At 42.0% G+C, this 26993-nt stretch overlaps 4 protein-coding genes across 8 annotated transcripts in view; all 4 read left to right on the top strand.

The window, feature by feature from the left end:
- Positions 1 to 26993, top strand: part of LOC113179652 (protocadherin gamma-C3) — a 145736-nt gene that overhangs the window by 25906 nt on the left and 92837 nt on the right. The window contains exon 1 of one of the 5 annotated variants that reach the window (XM_077800914.1): positions 6469 to 8962. The exons of 2 other annotated variants lie outside the window; for them this stretch is intronic. In XM_077800914.1, coding sequence (XP_077657040.1) covers positions 6566 to 8962 — 2397 coding nt within the window. In that variant the 5' untranslated portion in view covers positions 6469 to 6565. Of the gene's footprint in view, positions 1 to 6468; positions 8963 to 16225; positions 18746 to 26219 lie in introns of those variants that run through there. 2 more of the 5 variants (XM_077800910.1, XM_077800905.1) reach the window with 2 other exon arrangements.
- LOC113179653 (protocadherin gamma-A7-like) lies at positions 719 to 6472 on the top strand. The gene is made up of 3 exons (XM_026384370.2): positions 719 to 3107; positions 3652 to 3670; positions 6283 to 6472. Exons 1-3 carry the CDS (start codon positions 719 to 721, stop codon positions 6470 to 6472), a joined length of 2598 nt encoding a protein of 865 aa, XP_026240155.2.
- Positions 11163 to 16246, top strand: LOC113179745 (protocadherin gamma-A8-like). Its single transcript, XM_077800327.1, has 2 exons — positions 11163 to 13580; positions 16064 to 16246. Exons 1-2 carry the CDS (start codon positions 11163 to 11165, stop codon positions 16244 to 16246), a joined length of 2601 nt encoding a protein of 866 aa, XP_077656453.1.
- Positions 21171 to 23700, top strand: LOC113179746 (protocadherin gamma-A9-like). Its single transcript, XM_077800353.1, has one exon. It carries the CDS (start codon positions 21244 to 21246, stop codon positions 23698 to 23700), a length of 2457 nt encoding a protein of 818 aa, XP_077656479.1. The 5' UTR covers positions 21171 to 21243.

The following is a 26993-nucleotide window of genomic DNA, read 5'->3' on the forward strand; positions in this document are numbered from 1 at the left end:
ATATTTTGATTGTCTAGGATTGTCTAGTAGAGATCTTTAATATTTAATTTTATGTTGTGGAATACCTTAGAAAACTTGAATACTGGAGATAATGAAGTCATTTTTAGGAAATATATATATATATATACATATATATATATATATGCATTTATAGGTATATATGAATATGCACACATATATACACATATATCAAACGTTTACTTTTTTAGCTGCAATGACTGATTTTTCTCTACGTTCCATAAAGTGTGAGTGCCTAAAAAGTAACTTCAAAGTTGCAACACAAAAGAGTCAAAAAATTATATGAGATTAATAAATACCCATCCATAAACATTATTGCATTAATCAGTGTCTTAAAATGAATTTTTAAAGTATATCAGAGATATTAGGAGTGAAGAAACAATAGGGATATTTTTGAGGGGTGAAACTATTTTCTGTAAAACCAGTTTATTTTGCTTCAATATGATGCAATAACTTAGTAAGGACTCTGAGCGCCGCTGTTCACCAACCAGGGGAAAATGGTGTGATGAAATCCTACAGGAACCACCGAGTTTACAGCACGTACAAAAAAAATCCGGCAGTTTCAGACAAGCCCTCTTTCAAGCTGCGCCATAGTCAAGCCTCTATACAGCTGAGTTCTGGGTCTCCCTTCCGAATACAGAGGAGTCCACGCAGAAACATCTGCATTCAGCAGGACGTCCCGAGACTGCTCAGGACCACAATGGCGGCTCGGCAGAGGGGCAAGAACTACAAAGGATTCGTCCTCCTTTCCATATTCCTGGGGACCTGGTGGGAAGCCTGGGCAGGACAAATTCTCTACTCCGTGACAGAAGAGACAGACGAAGGGTCTTTTGTGGGTCATATAGCAAAGGACCTGGGTCTGGAACCCCAGGAATTGGCGGGGCGCGGAGTCCGCATCGTCTCCAAAGGTAGGACGCAGCTTTTCTCTTTGAACCCGCGAAGCGGCAGCTTGGTCACCGCAGGCAGGATAGACCGGGAGGAGCTCTGCGCCCAGAGCGCGCGGTGTCTGGTGAGTTTTAACATCCTTGTTGAGGATGAAATGAAACTTTACCCTATAGAAGTGGAAATATTGGATGTTAATGACAATGCTCCTAGATTCTTGAAGGAAGAAATAAACATAAAAATAACGGAGAATACAGTTCCTGGGATGCGGTTTCTGCTAAATGAGGCTGGAGATCCAGATGTGGGCACGAACTCCCTCCAGAAATACCAGCTCAGCCCCAATCGCCACTTCTCCCTGGTTGTGCAAAATGGAGACGATGGAAATAAATACCCAGAATTGGTGCTGGAGCAGGTGCTGGACAGAGAGGAAGAAATGACTCACCACCTGGTCCTCACAGCCTATGATGGTGGAGATCCACCCTTATCTGGCATCCTGAATATCCAAGTGACAGTAGTGGATGTGAATGATCACACACCAGTCTTCTCTCTACCCCAGTACCAAGTGGCTGTACCTGAGAACGTACCAGTGGGCACAAGACTTCTCACAGTAAATGCAATTGACCCAGATGAGGGAGTCAACGGGGAAGTGACATATTCTTTTCGAAAAATAACTCCAAAACTTCTACAGATATTCCATCTGAACTCCCTTACAGGAGAATTATCAACTTTAGAAAGCCTGGATTATGAAGAATCTAGCTTCTATGAAATTGAAGTTCAGGCTCAGGATGGTCCTGGTAGTCTGACAAAAGCTAAAGTATTAATCACAATTTTAGATGTAAATGACAATGCTCCCGAAGTGACTTTGATGTCCATAAGCAACTCAATTCCTGAGGACACACCTCCTGGGACAGTAATTGCTCTTTTCTACCTCCAAGACAGAGATTCTGGAAAGAATGGAGAGGTGACTTGCACTCTTCCAGAAAATCTGCCTTTTAAGTTAGAAATATCAATAGATAATTATTATAGATTGGTCACAGCAGAAAACCTGGACCGGGAAAAACTCTCTTTGTACAACATCACACTGAAAGCCATAGATGGTGGGATTCCTCCTCTGTCCACAGAAACACACATCTCCATACATGTGGCAGACACCAATGACAACCCACCTACATTCTCTCACTCCTCTTACTCCATCTACATCCCTGAGAATAACCCCAGAGGTGCCTCCATCTTCTCAGTGACTGCACACGACCCCGATAGCGACAAGAACGCCCAGGTCACTTATTCCTTGGATGAGGACGCCACCCAGGAGACATCAGTGTCCTCCTACATCTCCATCAACTCTGACACTGGTGTCCTGTATGCACTTCAATCCTTTGACTATGAGCAGTTTTGCAACCTACAACTGAGAGTGACTGCACATGACAGTGGGGACCCACCTCTCAGCAGCAAGGTTTCATTGAACCTGTTTGTCCTGGACCAGAATGACAATGTGCCGGAGATTCTGTATCCCACTCTCCCCACAGATTGGTCCACTGGGGTGGAGTTGGCTCCCCGCTCTGCAGAGCCTGGTTATCTAGTGACCAAGGTGGTGGCAGTGGACAAAGATTCAGGCCAGAATGCTTGGCTGTCCTACCGCCTGCTCAAGGCCAGTGATCCAGGGCTTTTCTCTGTGGGGCTGCATACTGGTGAGGTACGCACAGCACATGCCCTTCTGGACAGAGACACACTCAGACAGAGCCTGGTTGTGGCTGTCCAGGACCATGGTCAACCACCTCTCTCAGCCACTGTCACATTCACTGTGGCTGTGGCTGACAGCATACCAGATGTCCTGTCCGAATTTAGCAGCAATGGGACGCTTATGGACCCCAGTGATTCAGATCTTACACTCTACTTGGTGGTGGCAGTGGCCACTGTCTCCTGTGTTTTCCTTGTCTTTGTTATTGTGCTGCTTTTACTCAGACTGCAGCGCTGGCACAAGTCACGCTTGCTCCAGGGCACAGGTGGTGGGTTGGAGGATTTGCCTGCCTCACACTTCATGGGCATGGATGGGGTGCGCACTTTCCTGCAGACCTATTCCCATGAGATCTCCCTCACATCAGATTCTCGGAAGAGCCACATTATCTTTCCCCAGCCCAATTATGTGGACACACTCATCAGCCAGGAAAGCTGTGAGAAAAATGATTCTTTGTTAACATCCATAGATTTTCATGAATGTCAGAGTGAAGTACCAAGGAATCAGGTGAGTTCAGTTCTTCCTTTATCTTTATTTCTATGACCATTATGTTTTCCAAGAAATGTTCCTATTATTTGTAAAACAAGTATTTTGAAGATAAGGGTTAAGAAAGCTTGAAAGAGGTAAAAAGTTTACTGGTTGGGCTGGAGATGTGGCTCAGCGGTAGTGCGCTCGCCTGGCATGCGTGCGGCCCGGGTTCGATCCTCAGCACCACATACCAACAAAGATGTTGTGTCTGCCGAGAACTAAAAATTAAATATTAAAAATTCTCTCTCTATCTCTCTCTCTCTCTCCTCTCTCACTCTCTCTTTAAAAAAAAAAGTTTACTGGTTTATTTAATTGTTGATAATTTAATATAGAACACATAGGTTATGGTACCTAATTTGAAAGGTAGTGAAAGCCTTTTGTACAAGATTATTAATAAGTAAGCTGTTGTATTTTTACCTTTCACTTATTTTCCACTTGGTTTTCTTGCAAGCATATTTAATTTTTTTCAGTGCTGGGAATTAAACTTGCCTCGCTCATGTTAGGCAAGTGCTGCACTACTGAGTTACATCCCCAGCCCCACCACTTGTTTTTCTTTTTTCTTTTCTTGTTTCTTTAGTAATTAAATTTGTTTATTGGTTCTTTGTAGTTATACCTGAAAGCAGATCCATTTTTATATGATTATGCAAGCATGGAATATATTGTATTCTAGTTAGAATCCAATTTGTATGGATGTCCACTGTGTTGTTTTCATATATGTACATGAGAAAATAATGTCAGACTCATTCTACTGTATTTCTTTTTCCTATCCCCCTCCATGCCTTCTGTCTCCCACTGTGTAATCTACTGAACTTCTGTTCATCCCCTCACTCCTTTATTATTGTGGGTTAGCTTCTACATATCAAAGAAAACATTCAACCTTTGGGTTTTTTTGGAGATTGGCTTACTTTACTTAGCATTATAGTTTCCAGATCCATCGATTTTCTGGCAAATGTCATAAATCATCTTTCTTTATGGTTGAATAATAATCCATTGTGCATACATACCACAATTTATTCATTCATCTGTTGAAGGGCACCTAGGTTGATTCCATAGCTTAGCTATTATGAATTGAGTTGCTATTAACATTGATGTGATTACATCACTGTAGTATGCTGATTTTAAATCCTTTGAATATATATATATATATATATATATATATATATATATATACAGGAGTGGGATAACTGGGTCAAATGATGGTTCCATTCCATGTTTTCTGAGGAATCTCTATACTGTTTTCCAGAGTGGTTGCACCAATATGCAGTACCACCAGCTTCTTAACTCATGTGTTTTATAAAAGAGAATGAATTATTGAGTCTTTCTCTGTGTGGTAGGTTAGGAAGAGCAAAACATTCTTCAGCTGCCTTCTCAGGATTCTCTTTATGATTTGAGTCTCTAAAAGGTTCTTAAGGATTTTCCAGTCTGAACCTTTTTTCTGTGTTCTGCTTTCACTTCCATGTACCTTATCTTGGTGGCCTTAAAAATTGTGATGGCTTCCTTATCTATTTTAAAGTATCTAAGAAAGTTGGGATGCTACTAGAAAGTGAGATTGACACTTAAAGAATAAAATGTGTCAACTTTCATTAACATCTGTATAAAAGACACAGTGTCTAATGCCATACTAAAGGTCATTGGACAAAACCAATAAAATGTCAAACAAAATATTTCAATTTGTAACTGGCATGTATGAAATAGGCAGTTGCATGCTTTAACATAGAATTCCAAGGTACCATTTTAGTGATATGTCCATGTGGAGTATTCTGAAGGCTCCACAAGTGGAGAAGCTAGCTCTACAAAACAACCATCTCTTGCACTCAAACTCTAGAACAGTAGTCATTTTTATTTATTGGGTATGCTGAAAATTTCAACTAGAAACAACCCAATCTGGGACTGCTTGGATATTCTTTTGTATAGCATTTTCATGAAGTTTAATACTTCAGATGATGATCATCTGTAAGAAGTGGATAATAAGATAATCTCAATTCCTGGGATCTTTCCAGTGTTAATTTAAAGGATATTTTTCCAGTGCTGTATTTGGTAGCATTTTCCATATAAGAAACAGTGCAATAGCATGAGAGATATTTCACTCATTCTGCAGGGTTCAGATGTGCAATCACTTTACAAAGGAACACTACTGATATTGTGTAAGAAAATGTCATCTGGCAGAAATATGATTATCATGCCAGATAAAAAAAATTTCCTGATCAAAATTAGTTAGATGCTTTAAAATTATTTTTTAAATGAAGGAGAGAAATCATCACTAAATTAACGGAGCTATCGCAAGCAAACTTTCCAGGGATGTAGAAATTCTGAGATCATCATCAGGAATAAAATAAGTTTGGAATGGAGACCAGTATTAGAGTACAATAGACCTCAGTGATTTCATGTTGCAAGGCAAAATATTATTTCTGAGGCCTGGGGATGTATCTCAATGGTAGAGGGCTTACCTAGCACACATGAGGCCCTGGGTCAATTCTCAGTGTCACAAAAACACATATATATTATTTCCTTGGTGTCTTTGAATATTGACATTATATTTTGTGACCCAGAGAGTGATTGCAGAATAGAAAAGGAATAGGCTAACAATCAGACAAACTCATTTCCTTCCCTGAGAGAGTGGAAATGAGAATCAGGTAATATTTCTGAAAGGAAATCATTGAAACTCTTTTAGATAAAGAGATGTATTTAGAGATAAGTACGAATTGCATCTTCTTTAAAACAAATTTCAGCATTATTAATGTTTTTGGGGAAAAAAACAAATTAACCATCTTGAAGTAAGTAGAAAAGTGGGTTGAAACCTTAGGAGCAAAAATGGGGGGGGGCATTATCCACTTTATTACAAATGATTAAGTATGTAAAACAACTGTACTCTATCATGGCTTATGCCAAGTTTGTTGCAGTCATCTTTGTATCACTAAATATATATTTGAGTGTTATGGAATGGTTAGAGCCACAGAAAAAATATTTATGTACTAAATCTACGTGATTTTCCTAAAACCCTGAAAAGATGAGATAAAGCGTGTCTGAGATTATGGTTTAAAACATTATTAAATATATACACGAACCTACATAGTTTCAGTTAGACACAATTGTCTACCGGTTAAACTGGAACAGCACAGGCTGCAGTTTCGTCCTGTGGACTCTGGGCGCCGCTGTTGTCCAAAGAGGAGAGCTTGGAGCTCACCATCTCCTCGCGCAACCGCAGCGCGCTTTCCAGAGCAGCAATATGTGACTCTTCAGTCCAGCCATTACACCGCTACTTCCTACGGAAAAGAAGAGTATTTTTTCCTGGACTGGAACTGGAACTAAGAGTCCTTTCGGAGCTCCGAATATCTGCAATACGGAGATCATTCGTACTCCAGAGTCTCCTGACTGGTGAGCAAGCAGAGGGGAGCAAGAGGGATGGGGAGCGGCGCTGCGGAGAGGGGCCAGACTCACAGGCGGCCAGTGCTCCTTCCCTTCCTACTGTCTTTGTTCTGCCGGGCGCTCTCTGAGCAGATCCGCTACAGGATTCCCGAGGAAATGCCCTTGGGCTCGGTAGTGGGGAACCTCGCCAAGGACCTAGGGTTCCGTGTCCTGGAGTTACCGACTCGAAAACTGCGTATCAGTTCGGAGAAGTCTTACTTCACTGTGAGCTCAGAGACAGGGGAACTGCTTGTGAGCAGCAGGCTAGACAGGGAGCAGATTTGCGGGAAGCAGCCAGTTTGTGCTCTGGATTTTGAAGCTGTTGCTGAAAATCCATTGAACTTTTACCACGTGAGTGTGGAAATCGAGGACATTAATGACCACGCGCCAAAATTTGCGCACGTTTTCTTTGATCTGCAAATAAGTGAGTCTGTTCAGCCAGGCACACGATTTGTATTAGGGTCTGCCCATGATGCAGACATAGGTACCAATGCACTACAGAATTACCAACTTAGTCCCAATGATTATTTCTCACTCGTGAGTAAAGAGAAATCAGATGGCAGTAAATACCCGGAGATGGTATTGAAGACACCTTTAGACCGGGAAAAGCAGAAATCCTACCACTTGACATTGACTGCTTTGGACCTGGGAGAGCCACCTCTCAGTAGCACTGCACAGATACAGGTCCTAGTGACTGATGCCAATGATAACCCTCCAGTGTTCAGCCAAGAGATATATAGGGTGAGCCTCCCAGAAAACGTACGCCCAGGAACCACTGTGCTTCAGGTGACTGCTACCGACCAGGATGAAGGTGTCAATGCCGAAATCACTTTCTCTTTCAGCGAAGCTGGCCTGAGACCTGAGTTTGACCTGAATTCTAATACTGGGGAAATTATTATTCTAAATACATTAGATTTTGAAGAGATCAAAGAATATTCTTTTGTTTTGGAAGCAAAGGATGGTGGAGGAATGATTGCACAATGTACAGTGGAGATAGAAGTCCTAGATGAAAATGACAATGTCCCAGAAGTGATATTCCAATCTCTACCCAACCTAATTATGGAGGACTCTGAGCTAGGTACACTAGTTGCTTTGCTTAAAATCCGTGACAAGGATTCTGGTCACAATGGAGAAGTTATTTGTAAATTAGAAGGGGATACTCCATTTAAAATACTAACTTCTTCAAGAAATACATATAAGTTAGTGACGGAAAGGGTTCTAGACCGCGAGAAGAACCCAGAGTACAACATAACCATCACAGCCACTGACCGGGGTAAGCCGCCTCTCTCTTCCAGCTCTAGTGTCACCCTACACATTGGTGATGTAAACGACAACGCTCCAGTTTTCCAACAGGCCTCTTATGTAGTGTATGTAGCAGAAAACAATCCTCCTGGAGCCTCCATCGCTCAAGTTAGCGCCTCCGACCCAGACCTGGGGCCCAACGGCCAAGTCTCCTACTCCATCGCGGCCAGCGACTTGGAGCCTCGGGCATTGTTATCCTACGTGTCTGTGAGCGAACAGAGCGGCGTGGTGTTCGCGCAGCGAACCTTCGACCACGAGCAGCTGCGTTCCTTTGAGCTGATTCTGCAGGCTAGTGACCATGGTTCGCCCGCGCTCAGCGCCAACGTGAGCCTGCGCGTGTTGGTAGGCGACCGCAACGACAACGCGCCGCGGGTGCTCTATCCCGCGCTGGCGCCAGATGGCTCAGCGCTCTTCGACACTGTGCCGCGCGCCGCGGAGCCCGGCTACCTGGTCACCAAGGTGGTGGCGGTGGACGCTGACTCTGGACACAATGCCTGGTTGTCCTACCACGTGCTGCAGGCCAGTGATCCCGGACTCTTCAGCCTGGGGCTGCGCAATGGCGAGGTGCGCACTGCTCGCGCCTTGGGCGACAGGGACGCTTCCCGCCAGCGCCTGCTGGTCGCTGTGCGTGATGGTGGCCAGCCGCCTCTTTCGGCCACCGCCACGCTGCATCTGGTCTTCGCGGACAGCCTGCAGGAGGCACCGCCAGACCTCAGTGACCGCCCTTTGCCCCCTGACCCGCAGGCGGAGCTACAGTTCTACCTGGTGGTGGCCTTGGCCTTGATCTCAGTGCTCTTCCTCCTGGCAGTGATTTTGGCTATTGCCCTGCGCCTGAGGCACTCCTCCAGCAATGAGGCTTGGGGCTGTTTTCAACCTGGTCTGTGCGCCAAGCCTGGACCTGTGATTCAGCCCAACTACAGTGAGGGAACTCTGCCTTATTCCTATAATCTCTGCGTTGCACATACGGGAAAGGCAGAGTTTAATTTCCTACAAAGTAATGATCCACTGAGTTCGGGACAAGATATACTCTGCAGTGAGTCACCAGGAACTTTGTTTCCACTTTGTAATTCCAGTGAGTCAACCTCCCATCAGGTAAGTTTCCATTGATCATGACCTAGTATTCATTTTCCACCCAATTCTCCATGTTCACAGGAAAATCACAATTTTTTATCTTGTGAGAAAGTTGTAGTGAGAGGCAGGTAGTGAACTAAATAAGAGAACATTTGCCTAACATTCAGGCCTTTGGTTCAATCTCTGGCACAGCCAAAAAATAAATAAATAAAAAGAGTGGTCAGTTAAAAAGCTTTCATTCAGTTCTTCAAAGGATGAGCCAAGCAGGAGCAATTATATAGCTTATTAGGTGTGTCTTACCAAGCTCCGGTTTACAAAGCAGTCAATCTGTGGTTTAACTACCAAGTGAAAACCTTAGATAAGTATTAACTTATTAACTCTTCCCTAAGAAGTTAGTGGATTTATCCATAAGGTTTTCTTCCTGTAAGTTAAAATTGTATACAATGAATACATTTTTAACTTGGAAATGCTATAATATAGAAATAGTCATTTTAATAAACCCTTAAAGTAAAACTAGATATTTTATTCAATATTTTAGCTATGATTTCCTTTCCTATGGCATCTGTTGTTTTATTTTTTATGTTTACTTTCTTCTCGAATAAGGAGTCAATCTGGGTTTTTATTCCAAGGACCCCTTTTAATTTTATGTATTGTGTATGTGGTGTGTGTGTGTGTGTGTGTGTGTGTGTGTGTGCGCGCGCACGTGCATAACCATTTACTTAGCAGAAGGTTCATTATGCTTGCTTATCAAAAGATTGAAAGCAGATTTTTCTTACCTGTGGCATAGGGTTTTCAGGGCCACTCTGTATTGAAGCCCATTCAGTAGTTTCCATCAAAGAAAAGGCAAACAATGCTTTGCCTCTGTTGTTCCTCTCTTACACACTTCTAATATATAATGCTAAACTGTCTTTTTCAGCCCTAAACTAACTTGCCCATGGTCTTCTAATCATTCTAGTACATTTTGAATAGGAGTAGCTTTGAATGCTTCAAATTTTTAGACAGTGTGCCAATCTGATTTGAATATTAAAATAGTGCATTGTCTCAACTATTTGTTAGGTATCCTTTAGCAACTGCATCAGTTAATAGCTACTTTAAAAAATACTGAACGAAAGAGAATTTTTGTAGTAGCACTTATTGTTTGACTTCTTAGTGATACTTATGTGTTTCTTACTTTCTATTGTTGTTTTTATTGTTGTTTTAGCTTGTTGCTAAAACCAACTTTGGAATATTTGTCTACCTTAAAAATTAGTCTGCTTTAAAGTACAATCTTCTCTCTCGTTAAAGAGGTGGAATGGAGATTTGCTTTTGGTAGCATATTCATTTGTACTTTTCAAGTATTTTCTATTCAAATAAAATATAAAGATTAAAGATTAAAAATAAATATTTTAAATGAAACAGTAAGACAATATAATCTCTGATAAAATGTGAATTGCAAAAGGGTTTCCTGATAAAGTTTCACAATGTTAATTTGAAAACAAGTATCAATGTGTAATCAAAATAGCATTTAGAAAGAAAACTTAAAAGCAACAACTCTCTAGGAAGCTAGTATAATGATTAATTTTATACCAAATAAAACAACTTCTGAATCAATCTTCAATAGGTCTGTTTGAGCCTAAAAATTAAGTCATTTTCAGTGAACAACTGAAGTTATCACTTATTGGATAACATATATTGAAGACACTTACAGTAAAGCTTAAGACACAATGTGAACAATTGTTGTATTTCTTTTAAGAGGAGCAAATATATTCCAGGAAAGTAATTTAATATAAGGCTATTCCAAAAATCAATCATTTAATGCTTTCTAAAACCTTCACCCCCACTTTCTCCTACACTCTTTGACAATCTCTTTTAAAATATGCATTTAGAGACAAATTAACTAAATTCAAAACAAAGTATAAAAAGCAACTAGTATTTTTTTTCCTCACTATTACATATCTAAGTAATCTGTATCTAAGTGCAGTAACTGCTTAGGACTCCAAGCGCCGCTGTTCACTTACTGGGAGAGAATTGCAACCGGAAGGCCATCTGATGTTCCGTGCTCACACATCACAAAGACTGGCAGCTCCCAAAACCAACTGCTGGGCTGCAGCGAAATTCAGTCCTAAATTTAGGGCTTCCCTAAATTTTCTGTAACATTAAGATCTCCACGACTTCCCCCAAAAGGTGAACAAGACACACATGCCCCGGGAATATTCTGAAAGGATCCTGTAGCGAAAGAACAATGGCGATTCCAAAGAATCACCAAGGACGTGGCGAGCTGGTCCTGCTGTGCACACTCCTGGCGATATTGTGGGAGCTCGGGACAGCACTGATTAGCTACTCGGTTCCAGAAGAGGTGGAAAAAGGCACCTTGGTGGGCAACATCTCCAAGGACCTGGGACTGGAACCCTGGGAACTGGCAGATCGCGGAGTCCGAATTGTCTCCAGAGGTAGGACGCAGCTTTTCTCTCTGAATCCACAAAGCGGCAGCCTAATCACTGCGGGCAGGATAGACCGGGAGGAGCTCTGCGCCCAGAGCGCGCGGTGTCTTGTAAATATTAACATCCTCGTTGAGGATGGAGGAGAACTCTTTGGGGTAGAAATAGAAATAACTGATATTAACGATAATAACCCAAAATTCCATGTTGACGATCTGGAAGTAAAAATTAATGAAATCGCTGCTCCTGGAGCTCGGTACCCACTCCCAGAAGCCATTGACCCGGATGTGGGCGTGAACTCCCTGCAGAGCTACCAGCTCAGCCCCAGTCACCACTTCTCCCTGGACGTGCAAACGCGAGACGATGGAACCTTAAACCCGGAGCTGGTGCTGGAGCACACTCTGGACCGAGAAGAAGAGGCTATTCACCACCTGGTCCTCACCGCCTCAGATGGCGGCGACCCACGTCGCTCTAGCACAGTGCGCATCCAGGTGACAGTGCTGGATACAAACGACAATGCCCCAGTGTTTGCTCAACCGATTTACAGAGCCAAAGTCCTTGAGAACGTGCCACCAGGCACCCTATTGCTTACAGTAAGAGCTAGCGACGCGGATGAGGGAGCCAACGGGAAAGTGGCATATAAATTCCGGAAAATCAATGAAAAACAATCTCCCATATTCCAGCTTAATGAAAATACTGGGGAAATATTTGTAGCAAAAAGTCTAGATTATGAAGAATGCTCATTTTATGAAATGGAAATACAGGCTGAAGATGTGGGAGCACTTCTCGGGAGGACCAAAGTGCTAATTATGGTGGAAGATGTAAATGACAATAGACCCGAAGTGATCATCACGTCTTTGTTTAACCCAGTATTGGAAAATTCTCTTCCTGGTACGGTAATTGCCTTCTTGAATGTGCATGACCAAGACTCTGGAAAGAATGGTCAAGTTGTTTGTTACACACATGATAATTTACCTTTTAAATTAGAAAAGTCAATAGATAATTATTATAGATTGGTTACATGGAAATATTTGGACCGAGAAAAAGAGTCTACTTACAATATCACAGTGACAGCATCAGACCTAGGATCCCCACCTCTGTCAACTGAAACTTATATCACCCTGATTGTGGCAGACACCAACGACAATGCACCCATTTTCCCTCATGCCTCCTACTCAGCTTATATTCCAGAGAACAATCTGAAAGGAGCCTCTATTTTCTCATTGACTGCACATGACCCTGACAGCCAGGAAAATGCACAGGTCACTTATTCTGTGACTGAAGACACCATCCAGGGAGCACCCTTGTCCTCCTATGTCTCCATCAACTCCAACACTGGTGTCCTATATGCATTGCGCTCCTTTGATTATGAGCAGATCCAAGACTTGCAGTTACTGGTAATTGCCAGTGACAGTGGAGACCCATCACTTAGCAGCAATGTGTCACTAAGCCTATATGTGCTAGACCAGAATGACAACGTGCCCGAGATCCTGTACCCAACCCTCCCCACTGATGGCTCCACTGGTGTGGAGCTGGCTCCCCGCTCAGCAGAGCCTGGATATCTGGTGACCAAAGTGGTGGCAGTGGACAGAGACTCAGGACAGAATGCCTGGCTGTCCTACCGCCTGCTCAAGGCCAGTGAGCCAGGACTCTTCTCAGTGGGGCTGCACACTGGTGAGGTGCGCACAGCAAGAGTCCTGCTGGATAGAGATGCATTCAAGCAGAGTCTCATAGTAACTGTCCAGGACCACGGCCAGCCTCCCCTCTCAGCCACAGTCACACTTACTGTGGCAGTGGCCAACAGCATCCCTGAAGTCTTGGCAGACTTGAGCAGTGTCAGGACGCCTGGGGTCTCAGATGATTCAGACCTCACACTCCACCTGGTGGTGGCAGTGGCTGTTGTCTCCTGTGTCTTCCTTGCTTTTGTCATTGTGCTGCTGGCACTCAGACTTCAGCGTTGGCAAAAGTCTCGAATGCTCCAGGCCTCTGGAGGTGGACTGACAGGTGTGCACCCCTCACAATTTGTGGGCATTGATGGGATACAAGCTTTTCTTCAGACCTATTCTCACGAGGTCTCCCTCACTGCAGGCTCTCAAACAAGCCATGTTATCTTTCCTCAGCCTAACTATGCAGATATGCTCATTAGCCAAGAGAGCTATGAGAAAAATGATTCTTTGTTAACACCCATAAATTTTCATGAGTGTAAAGATGAAGTTGCTCAGGTGAGTTCAGTTCTTTTTTTACCTTTATATTTCAAAAGAATTTTATTTTATTTAAATGTATGCATTTTGAGACATTTTGAAGATGGTTGAAGGTAATTTTTAAGGCATGCCACCAAGTTTGGGATATGTGGTGATATTACAAAATTGAACTCTGAGGCTGGGATATGGATTAGTGGTAGAGTATTTGTCTAGCCTCTATGAGGCCTCAGGTTCCTCATTCCCAACATCACATACACACACACACACAAAATTGAACTTGAATGTCATAAGTTGTTTAATTTGCTTTCAATTGTTCAATCTTTTTATTCCTTTCACTATCTTACTCCTGTTATCACTCATTCAGTTAATTAGTTAGCCACCTACACACAGTTAATATATTCTAAGATATATATATATATATATATATATATATATATATATATATATATATATATATATATATAATGATTGTCTTTAGCCTATACCTAGGCTCTTGAAGATTTCTTCACTTTAAATATCTTTTGATCTCTGATTCTGCATCTGGGCCCATCAAAGCTTTACTACTTCTTACTGTAATTAAAACATAAACACATCTGACAGGGTAGATCTTGGTGGGAGGTAAGACTGATTCATATATGTTAAGTGTTTGATAATAGTCACCCTTTCCTGGTCTATACCAATGGAAATATGGAATCTAAAGCCTGGGATGAGCCTTTTCCAAAAGTGAAAGAACTAAAAGTGAAAGCATCAAAATCAAATCTGAAATAAAAAAAAATTAAAAAAAAACTACAGAAAGTGGATTTTGTAAAATACAGAAGAACATATTTCAATAGAGTTCCAATGAGCTTTTTAGGTTGTATTTCCATATAAAATGATGATAGCTTGAGAATGTTGATTTTTTAAAACAAAAGGTTCTTGTACACAAATTAAAAATGATTCCATCTGGACTAAACATCTTCTATATTTCTTCTTCTAGCATCAAAAAAAAATCTAAGCCCTGATTTGATCATAAGATGTAGATGTGATGAATCTTTTTTTTTAAGTGCTAGAGATTAAACCCAGATCCTTGTACATGCTACAAAAGAGCTCTACATCCCCAGCCCAAGATAAATCTTTTGTTATTGTTATTTAAAAAGCTATTTTCCTATGGTTACGCAGCGTTCCATCTCCATCCTGTGTCACATATATATCAAGGTGGGAGTTACCTTCCTACTCTCTGTAGCATCTGGGTCCACAGTGATTTGATGAGACAACTATATTACTGACATTTTGCAATTTAATAATGGGTAAGGAAAGTTGTCCTTATAGAAAAAAAAAACCCTTGCTTTCCTTAAAGATGTTGTTTTAAAACATTGAACAAAGGGAGTAAAAGGTTAGAAAAATTGGTTTAAATTTTAAATTTTTAAAAATTTGTTTAAATTTCAGTAAATTTATGTAAATAAACTTACTATGAATTAAATTTCTCCTTCTGAAATAATTACTTTAGTATAATGCAGGTACATAGATAGGGAAATAATGCAGTCTGTTAGAATATCCCTTTGTGACTTTATAATGCAGAATAGTTCCCTCAGTAAATTTTAATAATGAATTAATGGCCCATCCAAGTGGTGCATGCCTGCAATCTCATTTGCTCAGGAGGCTGAGGCAAAAGGCCTGCAAGTTTGAGGCCGGCCTCAGCAAATTAATGATACTTTGTCTCAAAATAAAAAATAAAAATAGGGGGTGGGGTTGTGGCTCAGAGGTAGAGTGCTCACCTAGCATGTGTGAGGAATTGGGTTCGATCCTTAGCATTACATAAAAATAAAATAGATATTGTGTCCACCTATAATTAAAAAATAAATGTTAAAAAATAAAAATAGCTGGATGTAGCTCAGTGATAGAGGATCCCTGAGTTTAATCTCTGGTGCCCCCCAAAACAAATGAATCACAACTTTACAAAATTAGTTTTCAAAAGTATTGCTATTCCTGAATATATATATATGAATGATATGAAACAGTACCAATTGCCTAAAATGGAGAATCATGGGAATCGATGCAAGAAGAAAAAATAGTTTCAACATATTATAGCTACAGAAGAAAAATAAATTTGTAAAATCAGTAGACTTTAAAGTCTGAGGGCAAGATCCCTGCCTTATTCATTATTGTATTGTAACTCACAAGGGCAATACTTGGCTTTAGATAAGAATTCAATATATGTGGAATGATCTAAGAATGGAGATATACAATGTGCTGCTTCCAACAATTTGAAAACAAGAGGAAAGATACTTGAAAGAGGGCTTTACAATATGAGGTAAATATATTGACATAAATGGCTGGGGTTGTGGCTCAGTGGTAGAGCTCCTACCTAGCATGTGGGGTTAGATCCTCGGCACCACATAAAAATAAATAAACAAAATAAAAGTATTAATTGTGTGTATATGTATATGTATATATACATATATACATTAAAAATGGCTTATTTAGACAGTTATACTACTGGTTAAACTGAAACAGCACGGCTGCAGTTTCGTCCTGTGGACTCTGGGCGCCGCTGTTGTCCAAAGAGGAGAGCTTGGAGCTCACCATCTCCTCGCGCAACCGCAGCGCGCTTTCCAGAGCAGCTCTTTGTGACTCTTCAGTCCAGCCATTACACCGCTACTTCCTACGGAAAAGAAGAGTATTTTTTTCTGGACTGGATCTGGAACTAAGAGTCCTTTCGGAGCTCCGAATATCTGCAATACGGAGATCATTCGTACTCCAGAGTCTCCTGACTGGTGAGCAAGCAGAGGGGAGCAAGAGGGATGGGGAGCGGCGCTGCGGAGAGGGGCCAGACTCACAGGCGGCCAGTGCTCCTTCCCTTCCTACTGTCTTTGTTCTGCCGGGCGCTCTCTGAGCAGATCCGCTACAGGATTCCCGAGGAAATGCCCTTGGGCTCGGTAGTGGGGAACCTCGCCAAGGACCTAGGGTTCCGTGTCCTGGAGTTACCGACTCGAAAACTGCGTATCAGTTCGGAGAAGTCTTACTTCACTGTGAGCTCAGAGACAGGGGAACTGCTTGTGAGCGGCAGGCTAGACAGGGAGCAGATTTGCGGGAGGCAGCCAATTTGTGCTCTGGAGTTTGAGGCTGTTGCTGAAAATCCACTGAACTTTTACCACGTGAGTGTGGAAATCGAGGACATTAATGACCACGCGCCAAAATTTGCGCACGTTTTCTTTGATCTGCAAATAAGTGAGTCTGCTCAGCCAGGCACACGATTTATATTAGAAGTAGCAGAAGATGCAGATATTGCATTAAACTCTCTACAGAATTATAAACTCTCTCCAAGTCCTAATTTCTCACTGATAAATAAAGAGAAACAAGATGGTAGTAAATACCCGGAAATGATATTGGAGAAAACCTTAGACCGGGAACAACAGAGTTTCCATCGTTTAATCCTGACTGCCTTGGACGGTGGAAATCCACCCCTAAGTGGCACCACTGAACTACGGATTCAGGTCACTGATGCCAATGACAATCCCCCTGTATTCAACCAAGAAGTGTACAGAGTCAGCCTTCGGGAAAATGTGCCTCCAGGCACCGCTGTACTGCAAGTGTCAGCCATGGACCAGGATGAGGGAATCAACTCAGAAATTACTTATTCTTTCTACAGAACCGGGCAAGTCTTTAGTATAAACTCAAAGAGTGGGGAAATTACGACTCAAAAGGTACTGGATTTTGAAGACACTAAAGAATATTCTCTCTTAGTAGAAGGACGGGATGGTGGAGGACTGGTCTCACAATGTACTGTTGAAATTAACATTCAAGATGAAAATGACAATAGCCCAGAAGTTACATTTCATTCTCTGCTTGAAATGATTTTAGAAAATGCAGTACCTGGAACACTAATTGCTTTGATCAAAATCCATGATCAAGATTCTGGGGAAAATGGGGAGGTTAATTGTCGATTAGAAGGTGAAGTCCCATTTAAAATCATCTCTTCATCTAAAAATTCTTATAAGTTGGTAACGGACAGGAACTTGGATCGAGAGCTGACCCCGGAGTACAATGTCACCATCACTGCCACTGACAGGGGCAAACCGCCCCTTTCCTCCAGCATATTGGTCACCTTAAACATTGGAGACGTCAACGATAATGCTCCAATTTTCCGCCAGGCCTCCTATGTAGTCTACGTAGCAGAAAACAACCCTCCTGGAGCCTCCATCGCTCAAGTTAGCGCCTCCGACCCAGACCTGGGGCCCAACGGCCAAATCTCCTACTCCATCGTGGCCAGCGACCTGGAGCCTCGGGCATTGTTATCCTACGTGTCTGTGAGCGAACAGAGCGGCGTGGTGTTCGCGCAGCGAGCCTTCGACCACGAGCAGCTGCGTTCCTTTGAGCTGATTCTGCAGGCTAGTGACCATGGTTCGCCCGCGCTCAGCGCCAACGTGAGCCTGCGCGTGTTGGTAGGCGACCGCAACGACAACGCGCCGCGGGTGCTCTACCCGGCGCTGGCGCCCGATGGCTCAGCGCTCTTCGACACTGTGCCGCGCGCCGCGGAGCCCGGCTACCTGGTCACCAAGGTGGTGGCGGTGGACGCTGACTCTGGACACAATGCCTGGTTGTCCTACCACGTGCTGCAGGCCAGTGATCCCGGACTCTTCAGCCTGGGGCTGCGCACTGGTGAGGTGCGCACTGCTCGCACCTTAGGCGACAGGGACGCGTCCCGCCAGCGCCTGCTGGTAGCTGTGCGTGATGGTGGCCAGCCGCCTCTTTCGGCCACCGCCACGCTGCATCTGGTCTTCGCGGACAGCCTGCAGGAGGCACTGCCAGACCTCAGTGACCGCCCTTTGCCCCCTGACCCGCAGGTGGAGCTACAGTTCTACCTGGTGGTGGCCTTGGCCTTGATCTCAGTGCTCTTCCTCCTGGCAGTGATTTTGGCTATTGCCCTGCGCCTGAGGCACTCCTCCAGCAATGAGGCTTGGGGCTGCTTTCAACCTGGTCTGTGCGCCAAGCCTGGACCTGTGATTCAGCCCAACTACAGTGAGGGAACTCTGCCTTACTCCTATAATCTCTGCGTTGCACATACGGGAAAGACAGAGTTTAATTTCCTACAAAGTAATGATCCACTGAGTTCAGGACAAAACATACTCTGTAGTGAGTCACCAGGAACTTTGTTTCCACTTTGTAATTCCAGTGAGTCAACTTGCCATCCTGAAGCTCTAGCACCGGTGAGTTCCATTTAAGTTTTTAAAACTTTTCATCATCCATCCATTTTCTGTATTAACCTGGAAATACTGCATATTTTCAGATCTATTGAGTTGTCTTTGTTAGTTATAATTTCCATTCCTCATAGAAATTGTGAAGAATTGAATTATGGGTGGTTGAGTTATGAGTGCTTATAAAATATAATACAGATTCCAGGGAATATTAAAAGGTTACAGGATTTACAAAGTATGAGAGTGACCTCTTAATAATTTGGCAAAAAGATTGGACATAGTTTCTCTCTTCTGTCAAAGCTAATGATGTTTATCCATTGATTGTCATTCTTTAGCATATATTTAAATATTATGTAAATATTAAATTTAGAGTAGAAAATCATTTAATTCATTCCTTTTTCTAAATTTTTTTAGTTGTAGATGGACACAACATCTTTATTTTATTCATTTATTTATTTGTTTATTTATTTATGTGGTGCTGGGGATCAAACCCAGTGCCTCATGCATGCCAGGCAATTGCTCTACCTCTGAGCCACAACCACAGACCCTAATTCATTCTTTAAAGACACAGCTAGTGATATCTTCCTTTGCCAAGTTTACTGAAAGATTCCATTCCTTTGTATTGTTTATTTCTCATGTCTAGTTCCTTTATATTTATGGTTCTTTGACTTCACATTAAATGCATGAAAAATGCTATGTGTGTTTGTGTGTATGAAAGAGACTCACTTGGGCTGGGAATGTGGCTCAAGAGGTAGCACGCTCTCCTGGCATGCATGAGGCCTGGGTTCAATCCTCAGCGCCACATACAAACAAAGATGTTGTGTCCGCCGAAAACTAAAAAATAAATATTAAAAAATTCTCTCTCTCTCTCTCTCTCTCTCTCTCTCTCTCTCTCTCTCTCTCTCTCTCCCCCCTTCTCTTTTAAAAAAAAAAGAGACTCACTTAAATCATAAGCTCCAAGTCATTAAATTCTTTCAGATTTTGTTGGATGCAAAATCCTAAGAAAAAAATGTACTTCCTTGTTAGAGTACTTGCCTAGCATACATGAGGCCCTGGGTTTGATTCCCAGCACCACAAAAAGAAAAAGAAAAAAAAGTGAAATGTCTAGATGGAGGATGGAAATATGGAAATGGATACTTGCTCTATCCTATGTGCTCATTTGAATCTTCCAAATGCCATATCTGTATATGTATCGTGTATTCACATAGAAAGCTAAACTTTTTTGAAATAGAAGAAAAGTTTGAATAACCGCAAAAGTGTGGATCTTTAAAACCACAATCTTATTAAACTTTAGCAATATTAGGGAAAAAATCTATAATTATTGCCTAGCAAAAATTATTTTTATCCTGGGTATGGTTTTTCATACCTGTGATCCCAGGTAGTCAGCAAGCTGAGCCATAGAATCACAAATACAAGGTCAACCTTAGCAACTTAGCACTATCTTGTCTCAAAATAACAAATAAACAGGGTAAATAAATGATTTGATATGAAAAAAAAATAAAAAGGGCTGGAGATGTAGCTCAGTGGTAAAAGCACCTCTGGGTTCAATCCTCAGTACCACCACCACCACCACCCCAAAAAAATGTTTTCATGACACAAGTTTTAGAAGAAGCTTTTCTTCAGGAATTTTACCATCAACCTAAATTAACTTTATAAAATAATTTCAATGTGATTAATCTGTTCATATACATTCATTCAATATAATGATATGATATACATCTATAAATAGATAACACAAGTTTCAAATTAAGAAAAATATGAATATATGAACATATTTCCAAAGAGAACTGCACATCATTACTTCTGCAAACTAACAGATATATAGAAAATAAACTAAGAATCATTAAAAAATAAACTACAAGAATTTACATATCTATAGTGTGTGTAGAATTCTACCAAAAACAAAGAAAGTTAGTTAATATTTTTTAAAACCTGGTGATTTTATACTTAATGAAATTTCATTCCATTTCATTTACAACTCAAATAACCCAAATGGTAATGCTTTTCAAATGTGAATGCTAGAAACAATTTCAAAAGTCCAAAATCAAATGAGAAAAGAGAATTCTTCGACCATCCTCTATGATCAAATTTTGCAAATCTCGCGGTGCCCAGGGGCACACGCCTGCAGTCCTAGATACTCTGGAAGCTAAGGCAGCAGCATCGCATGAGCCTAAAAGGAATTCAAGACCAGTCTGAGCAATACAGCAAGAACATATCTCAAAAATAAAGGAATATTTTAAAGTTGAATATCTCGGTGTAGTAACGAGTTAGGACTCTGAGCGCCGCTGTTCGCCAACTTTGGAAACTCTGCTCCTTTCAGATCTTTACACAAAGCCCCGCCTATCCCACAAACTGGCTCCTGAGCTGCAAGGAAACTCAATCTCTAATTTTGGGGCACTCCGGCATTCTCCTGAGGAAAAAGATCACCAGACGGTGGAGGAGGAAGAGAAGAATCTAATGCATCAGTGTACACGGTAAGCATTCTGAGAGAATTCCGTAGCGAGGCAACAATGGCAGCTCCAACCAAACGCCAGCATTGCAGAAGACTGGTCCTGCTGTGCGTGCTCCTGAGGACGCTGTGGGAGGCCAAGGCCAGTCAAATCCGCTACTCGGTGCCGGAGGAAAGAGAAAAGGGCTATAATGTGGGGAATATCTCCAAGGACTTGGGACTGGAAACCCGGGAGCTGGCAGATCGCGGAGTCCGAATTGTCTCCAGAGGTAGGACGCAGCTTTTCTCTTTGAATCCACAAAGCGGCAGCTTAATCACCGCGGGCAGGATAGACCGGGAGGAGCTCTGCGCCCAGAGCGCACGGTGTCTGGTGCACTTTAAAGTCTTGGTTGAAGACAGCGTAAAACTTTACGGAATAGAAATAGAAGTGCGTGATATCAACGACAATGCACCAAAATTTGAGGCTGAAAATCTGGAAGTAAAAATTAATGAACTTGCTGCTCCTGGAGCTCGGTACCCACTCCCAGAAGCCATTGACCCGGATGTGGGCGTGAACTCCCTGCAGAGCTACCAGCTCAGCCCCAGTCACCACTTCTCCCTGGACGTGCAAACGCGAGACGATGGAACCTTAAACCCGGAGCTGGTGCTGGAGCACACTCTGGACCGAGAAGAAGAGGCTATTCACCACCTGGTCCTCACCGCCTCGGATGGCGGCGACCCATGTCGCTCTAGCACAGTGCGCATCCAGGTGACAGTGCTGGATACAAACGACAATGCCCCAGTGTTTGCTCAACCGATTTACCGAGCCAAAGTCCTTGAGAATGTGCCACCAGGCACCCTATTGCTTACAGTAAGAGCTAGCGACGCGGATGAGGGAGCCAACGGGAAAGTGACATATAAATTCCGGAAAATCAATGAAAAACAATCTCCCATATTCCAGCTTAATGAAAATACTGGGGAGATATTTGTAGCAAAAAGTCTAGATTATGAAGAATGTTCATTTTATGAAATGGAAATACAGGCTGAAGATGGTGGTGGATTGAAAGGGCGAACCAAAGTGCTAATTATGGTGGAAGATGTAAATGACAATAGACCCGAAGTGACTATTACATCTTTATTTAGTCCAGTGAGGGAAGATGCTCCTCAGGGAACAGTTATCGTTCTTTTTAATGCACAGGACCAAGATTCTGGGAAGAATGGTCAGGTTTTCTGTTCCATCCAGGAGAATCTGCCTTTTAAATTAGAAAATTCAATAGAAGATTATTACAGGTTGTTGACAGCCCAAATTCTTGATAGAGAAAAAGCCTCTGAGTATAACATCACTGTGACAGCCACAGACAGAGGAATGCCACCCCTATCTACGGAAATTCACATCACCCTGTATGTGACTGATATCAACGACAATCCACCTGCCTTTTCTCAAGCCTCCTATTCTATCTACCTTCCGGAAAACAACCTCAGAGGCACCTCCATCTTCTCAGTAACTGCCCATGACCCTGATAACAATGAAAATGCTAGGGTTACATACTCCTTGGTGGAGGATATCATCCAGGGAGCTCCTCTCTCTTCCTATGTATCCATTAACTCTGAAACTGGTGTGTTGTATGCACTGCGATCATTTGACTATGAGCAGTTTCGAAATATTCAAATACAGGTAAGGGCAAGTGACAACGGGAACCCACCACTCAGCAGTAACGCATCACTGAGCCTTTTTGTGCTGGACCAGAATGATAACACCCCTGAGATCCTGTACCCCACTCTCCCCACTGATGGTTCCACTGGGGTAGAGCTGGCACCCCGCTCTGCAGAGCCTGGATACCTTGTGACCAAGGTGGTAGCAGTGGACAGAGACTCAGGACAGAATGCTTGGCTGTCTTACCACCTGCTCAAAGCTAGTGAGGCAGGGCTCTTCTCTGTGGGGCTGCACACAGGTGAGGTTCGAACAGCAAGGACTCTTCTGGATAGAGATGCTATAAAGCAGAGCCTTGTGGTGGCTGTGCAGGACCATGGCCAGCCACCTCTCTCAGCCACTGTCACATTCACCGTGGCTGTGGCTGAGAGTATCCCCAATATCCTGGCTGACCTGGGCAGCATGGAGATCCCTGCAGATTCCAGAGATTCTGACCTCACGCTCTACCTGGTTGTGGCAGTGGCTGCTGTCTCCTGCGTCTTCCTCACCTTTGTCCTTGTTCTGCTGGGGCTCAAGTTTCGGCGATGGCATTCCTTGCATCTGCTACAGGCTGAAAATGGTGGGTTGACTGGTCTGCCCACCTCGCACTTTGTGGGCGTGGAGGGGGTGCAGGCTTTCCTGCAGACCTGTTCCCAGGAGTTTTCTCTCACAGCTGACTCTAGAAAGAGCCACATTATCTTTCCCCAACCCAACTATGCAGACATGCTCATCAGCCAGGAGAGCTGTGAGAAAAAGGAGACTTTGGGCCATTCACTTGATTCCAAGTTTCCTATTGAAGACACTCCTTTGGTTCCCGTGAGTTGGATTTTTTTTCTTTACTGTCTGTAACTACTTTCTCATTATCTCTTCTTATTTGACGTAGCATAGATTGATATTAATGTTTCTCACCCTTTATATTTTCACTGAGCATGATTTTGCCCAAACATATAAAGGAGGCATTAATTGGTTGAATCATTGATGTAATTTTCACTTTTTCATAATAATTAACCTAGTATCACAGAAACTGTTCTTCATAGGGCAGCTGTCATTGTCCTGCAGGGGTGTGGGCTATTGAGGTGATGTTGCTTGATTGTTTATAATAGTTCACTACTAATTCTCTAGCTGGATTTCTCGTCCTGAAATTTATTAAGTATTTTTATCTCCAGTGACCCCATTGTGAAACCTTATCCCTAAAACCATTTCTACTGTGATACTATGTTGTAAGGGTAAATTAATAAGAAAGCAGATGCCTTTTTCTTAGAGGAAACAGCTGAAATCCCAGGTTCACTGCTTCCACTCTTCTTTTTCTATGATGGGAAACCACCCCCATTGAGCTGTTGTTTTTTAGATCATAAGTGTGTAGAGAATGTATTTAAAGATCTTTTTTGAGGAAGATCCAAACTTCAGTTATTTATTTCCAAACCATAACAAAGCATTTTTTTTATTCCTTTAATGGTAAAAATTGTGTCATCCTCTATTCTATGTACTCAAATAATTTCTTAATGCTATAGTGTCAAATTATGAAGAGTAGTTTGACACTCTTCTTTTCTATATTATATTCTTGCTCAAGAGAAGTTTCTAAAACTGAACACAGTGAAATGACCAAGTAAAAGGAATTAAAATGTATTCTTCAGCTCTATCTAACTTCTGGCTTCATTCTCCAAACTTTAAGACTAAAAGTGAACCTGAATAGGGGATATAAGTTAGAAAAATATTCTCAGAAAATGCTAGGGAGATTCTAGAAATATTTTACTGGGTTTTAGCTATAATGAAAATAACATATTATTTAGTATAATTTTAAACATAATGTCAACTTTCAAGTAGTAAATCACATTCAGGAGACCATTTGAAAATGAGCTTTGAAATGGACTCAAGATTCTATTCTAAATATGTGATCCATAAATACATAGATAAATGCTACTATTTCTATGGAATTAGAGAACCATTTTTGTCTCTGTAATGAATTTTTCAAATTTCTATTGTTTCCTAAGAAGAAAGTAACTAATATGCTAGAAATCCATAACAACATACAGACATTTTAATTATTTCACTTTTTTCTTCACCTACCAAAGAAAAGTAAAACATCATTCAGAAATCATATTTTTAACCATAGAATAGGAAAATCATCCCCTTAACTTTCTGTCTGATAGGCCACAAAGCAACTCTTAGCTAATAAAAAAAGATATTGACATAATTCCTTGCATCTTATCACATCATAATGGAATGAAATTAGAAATCAACACAACAAGATCCTACAGAAACTATATAAACCCATGGAAATTGAATAATACACTTTTGAATGGTGAATGAATGATAGAAGAAATCAAGTGAGAAATTAAATTTCTATCTGGGGGTAGCCTTGATACTATGTGCTCATCAATATTTTAAAATGTGTGTTGACAGGTGCGGTGGTACAGGCCTGTAATCCTACAATTTAGGAGTCTGAGGCAGAAAGATCACAAATTCAAGACCAGCCTCAGCATTTAGTGAGATGTATCTCAAAATAAAAAAACAAAAGGGGTTGGGATGTAGCTCTGTGGTAGAGCACCCCTGGATTCAATCCTTGATATAAAAAAATAAAGAAATAAAATGCATATTTACTTGGGAAAATCAGTAACAGATATTGATATATATCATGGTAGGTAACTATTCTTCTGTGCTACAAATACGTCACCTGCCTTGTAAAACAGAAGGCTCACCAGATAGATGACTACTAGGCAGAGAATGGAAAATGCTGAATTCTAGTTTTCTTAAACTAGACTAGTTACTTAAAATAGACTAGTTTTGTTGAAGTAGACTAGTTTTCTTGCACTAGATTAATTCACTTATGATTTATTTCCATCTATAATCTAGTAACAGCTTGTAGAACATAATAGGCTGAAAGATAACAATTCTCAAATGTAATGCCTTATCTAGAAGAAATGACGTCTAGAAGAAATGCTAATTGAAATGATGTTTGGGATTTACTTTAGAGTAATTGGGGAGTGAAGTATGTAATTACAAAAGATTGACCTCAATATTGATCATTGTTGAAACTGGATGATAGGTATATATGAAAGTCCACAATACTACCTGTTGTATAAGTTTGAAAGTATTCGGAATAAACTTATTTTAAAAACTAAATATGTAAGTATATAATGTAATATCGAAGTGAGACTAAAATTTGCGACTAATATATAGCTGCGTTTTCAAAAAGAAACGTACATATTTTGGAAATAAAGAATTCAAAAGACAGTCTGCAGTTCCAAATGCAGCCTCTGGGCGCCGCTGTCGGCCAGTGCAGAGCAAGCTCCAACGCCCGGGATCCCTCAGTCTCTTGCCTGGGATTTCCTGCGCAGCCACCAACACACAGAAGCAACCCCTCTCACTCCTGGAGAATACACGCACAGATTCCCATCCCCGAAACTGGGCTCCGCCTGTCCTGGACCGAATACTCTTCCAGCGTGGTAGATAACTTTCTCTCCCAGCTGCGAAGTGGGGGATCCAGTGGAAAAACACCCGAGCGAGTGAGTGAGTGATGGGAGGGAGCTGCGCGCAGAGGCGATGCGCCGGCCGCGGGCAGGTACTGTTTCCCTGGCTGTTGCCTTTGTTCTATTCGGCGCTCGGAGAGCCGATCCGCTACTCCATTCCCGAGGAGCTGGCCAAGGGCTCGGTGGTGGGGAACCTCGCCAAGGATCTGGGGCTCAGTGTCCTGGATGTGTCAGCTCGGAAGCTGCGAGTTAGCGCAGAGAAGCTGCACTTCAACGTAGACGCGCAGAGTGGGGACTTGCTTGTGAAGGACCGAATAGACCGGGAGCAGATATGCAAAGAGAGGAGAAGATGTGAGCTGCAGTTGGAAGCTGTGGTGGAAAATCCTTTAAATATTTTTCATGTCTTTGTGATGATTGAGGATATTAATGACCATGCTCCTCAATTCGATAAAAAGAAAATAGACTTAGAAATTTTTGAGTCTGTATCCACTGGTGCACGGATATCCCTTGACCCTGCCACTGACCCCGATATAAACTTTAACTCAATTAAAGATTATCAGATAAACCCTAATCCTTATTTCTCATTGATAGTTAGAGTTAATTCTGATGGTGGCAAATATCCAGAATTATCTCTGGAGAAACTCCTAGACAGGGAAGAGCAGAGATCACATC

This window comes from Urocitellus parryii, chromosome 1 (genome assembly GCF_045843805.1).
Source record: "Urocitellus parryii isolate mUroPar1 chromosome 1, mUroPar1.hap1, whole genome shotgun sequence".
Taxonomy (NCBI): domain Eukaryota; kingdom Metazoa; phylum Chordata; class Mammalia; order Rodentia; family Sciuridae; genus Urocitellus; species Urocitellus parryii.